Below are 2,909 nucleotides of genomic sequence, written 5' to 3'. Positions count from 1 at the left end.
TGCATAGTTAGTTTTTCTTCATAATAACAATTTTATTGTTTTGGTTTCATACATAATAAAGCAGTACATAAAATCATGAAGTAAAATGATTCCCAAGTCTCACCACCTAGGAAAAATGTTATTAGCATTTTGATGAATAATCTTCTAAACATCTCTGTATAAACATACTCTCAGGAAATTGTACATAAATGAAATCTTTTTTTCCTGTCAATTTTTGTTTTTGTTTTGTTTTTTTCTGGTTTTTTTTTTTTTTTTTTTGGTACGGGGAATCGAACTCACAACCTTGCGCTTGCCAGGCAGGCACTGTGCCGCTGAGCTAAATCCCCAGCCCTTTCCTGTCAATTTTTAAAAATGCTTACAATGCTTACAATTTTAGTAGCTACCTGGTATTCTATTGTACTGTTAGGGCACACGTGTAGATAGCAGATTTGTCGGCATATTATAACAAAAGTTAGAAATCAATTCAGAGCCTGTGACTATGCTCATGCTCCCTGTCATGTAGCTAGCCTTGACTTCTAGGTCCAGATGTTCCCTCTTAACAATGTGTAAGGTCAAATTGACTGTGTCCAGCTTGTGTTTTAAAAATATGCAGTGATTCCAACTTGCTTCAAGGGCTTCAAGGCCGTTATGTTTGGGGGAAGACTGGCCCAATCAAGGACACTTTTAATTCTACCTTCTCTTCTCAGACCCTATCCCTCTCAAAACGTTCCTCTACAAACCCGCCTGACAAAATGTGACAATTCTTGTATTCCACATAACCAATCATGTAATAACCTGCTATCAGCTTTGTATTTCCCGCTGGCAAACCCTATTTAAACTGAACACCAACGTGACTCTGGGTTGGTGATTTGAACCTCGGGGTTCCCCAACCCACTAGCGTAATAAAAGTTGCCTTCTAACTCCTCAGTGCAAAGTCTTCCAATTGGTTTGATACTGATTTTTCTGCTATAGTACTACAACTTAACTACCGTGCACCTTGTCACTCAATTTCCTGGTCAATTGCACTATGGATAGGTTTATTCTGCATTGTGCAGGTACTTCTTCCTTTAAGACAATGAGATTCGGTGGGCGAGGCCATTAGGTTTACATAGTCTCAGTATAGGTTCATTATTAACTGCCATCCGTGCCTCAAATTCTTCTTTCGTTTTGAAATCTCAAAGGTGGTCTGTTCCTGAAACAAAACAATGGTACTTTGCTGGGGAGATAGCTCAGTGGCATAGTGCCCGCCTGGCAAGCAGAAGGTCCTGAGTTCGATTCCCAGTACAAAAAAAAAAACAAAAAAAAAAACCGGTACTATTCCCGAATTTACAAAATAATTAAAATCAGTGGGTGAGATTGCCCGGATATTGAATTTACTCTCACGCATGTTATTAAATTTTTGGCACCTGCTACCACTGTTTTGTATTCAAGTCCAATAAAAAATGGTGTAGAATTTGCACACATTTTCATAACGAATTATTTAAAACAATGTGTCAGGATTTTATGATGGTCCTGTGACTTCAAGATCTCGTGGGAAATCTTTGTGATTCTGATTCTGTCAGCTGGAAACAGCAAATATTACGGAGGAAAACCCCCTTCCCCGACACGGGAAGAAAAACAACTGACTCAGTAAACTGAGTTTGTTGAAATATTTAAGTAAACAAACGAATGATGGAGAAAGCAGGATACATTTAACAGGAATGAAGCTCCAACCGATTGCGCAGAAGTGAACTAGAGCCGGGGCGGCTCAGCCAAAGTGAAGGGGAGGCGACGCCCACCCGCAGGCGCTCAGGACAATTCGTGGCGAGAACGCTGGAGGAAGGACTGGACTCTGGCAAGGGTCCCATCCCAAAACCTCATATTCTGAGAGCCATGACATCCACCTTGAGCATCACGAATGTTCCTTTTATTCCTAAATCATTCGCGCTCCATTCCGAAGAACAGCAACAAAACCAGCAACACAACAAAGTGTCCCTGATTCCGCTCCTTCTCAAACACTGCACTATATTTAAACTTTTCCTGTAGGATAATAACTAGTACCTTCCGGTACCGACCCATCGCCCCAGAAACTACAAGTCCCACTGGGCTGCACATGCAGTTCTCCGGGTTCTCACCCCTCCCTGCGTCTCACAACACCGTATTACGCTCCAATCCGGATCCGAACCTCTAAACCGGGGCCGCGCGGCCTGCTGGGATTTGTAGTCCTCTCCCGAGGCCCTTCAGTGATCCGCGCAGACTCGCGCGGCCTCTGCCTGCCCTTCGGCCCTCGCAGAATCCCAGCCTGGGATTCACCGTTCCCCACCCCCATCGGGGGCCTGCCCTTGGGGGCCAACCTCCTCCGGTCACGTGGGAGACTTGCGCGCGGCGATTGGCAGTGGGGATTTGGGGGCGGGGCGCAGGGCCCTGTGAGGTTCCTTGCCTGTTGTCGGGCCGCTTGTTTAGCTGCTGCCGTCACCTCATGGCGACACGGGTAGAGGAGGCAGCGCGGGTTAGAGGCGGCGGCGCTGAGGAGGCTGTGGAGGCCGGACGGAGCGGACGGCGACGCAGCCTACGGCAAAAGGTCAGTCAGGGGGACGTTTTCGTTGGTGCTGTGCCGGGGAGATGCTCGGGCTACCCTTTTCGGGGTCCACCTCTTCACACTCCCCGGGTACCTTTAAGCACGGGACGAACATCCGGCCTTTCTCCCTCCCGTGGGTGACGACGGTGGGAGCAGGTGGGGGGGTGGGACCAGGATGGATGGGGTGCGAAGGGACGTTGGCTGGGGTTTGAGGGCGCGCAACGCGGGGGATGAGGAAGGGCAAGGTGCACGCGGGTCTCGGGGGTGCGGGCTGGCAGCGGGGGCGCGCCAGGTGTGACAGCCACGTGAGGGGCCGCGGGCGCCAGGTGTCCCCGCTCCCATCCCCCTGCGATCGCGGCGCGTCGGTCCCAGC

General features: G+C 48.8%; 1 protein-coding gene across 3 annotated transcripts in view; it reads left to right on the top strand.

Annotated features, from left to right (window-relative positions):
- Positions 1-2,370: 2,370 nt before the first annotated feature.
- Txlng (taxilin gamma) overlaps positions 2,371-2,909 on the top strand; it is a 51,497-nt gene continuing 50,958 nt past the window's right edge. For 2 of the 3 annotated variants that reach the window (XM_013506995.1, XM_005409145.2), the window contains exon 1: positions 2,371-2,539. In XM_013506995.1, coding sequence (XP_013362449.1) covers positions 2,438-2,539 — 102 coding nt within the window. In that variant the 5' untranslated portion in view covers positions 2,371-2,437. The remainder of the gene's footprint in view (positions 2,540-2,909) is intronic. The other variant, XM_005409146.2, reaches the window with a different exon arrangement.

The sequence above is a fragment of the Chinchilla lanigera genome, unplaced genomic scaffold, assembly GCF_000276665.1.
Source record: "Chinchilla lanigera isolate Chin_1 unplaced genomic scaffold, ChiLan1.0 scaffold00118, whole genome shotgun sequence".
Classification (NCBI taxonomy): domain Eukaryota; kingdom Metazoa; phylum Chordata; class Mammalia; order Rodentia; family Chinchillidae; genus Chinchilla; species Chinchilla lanigera.
The sequence above is the reverse complement of the archived record's forward strand: the minus strand, read 5'-3'. Positions and strand labels throughout refer to the sequence as shown.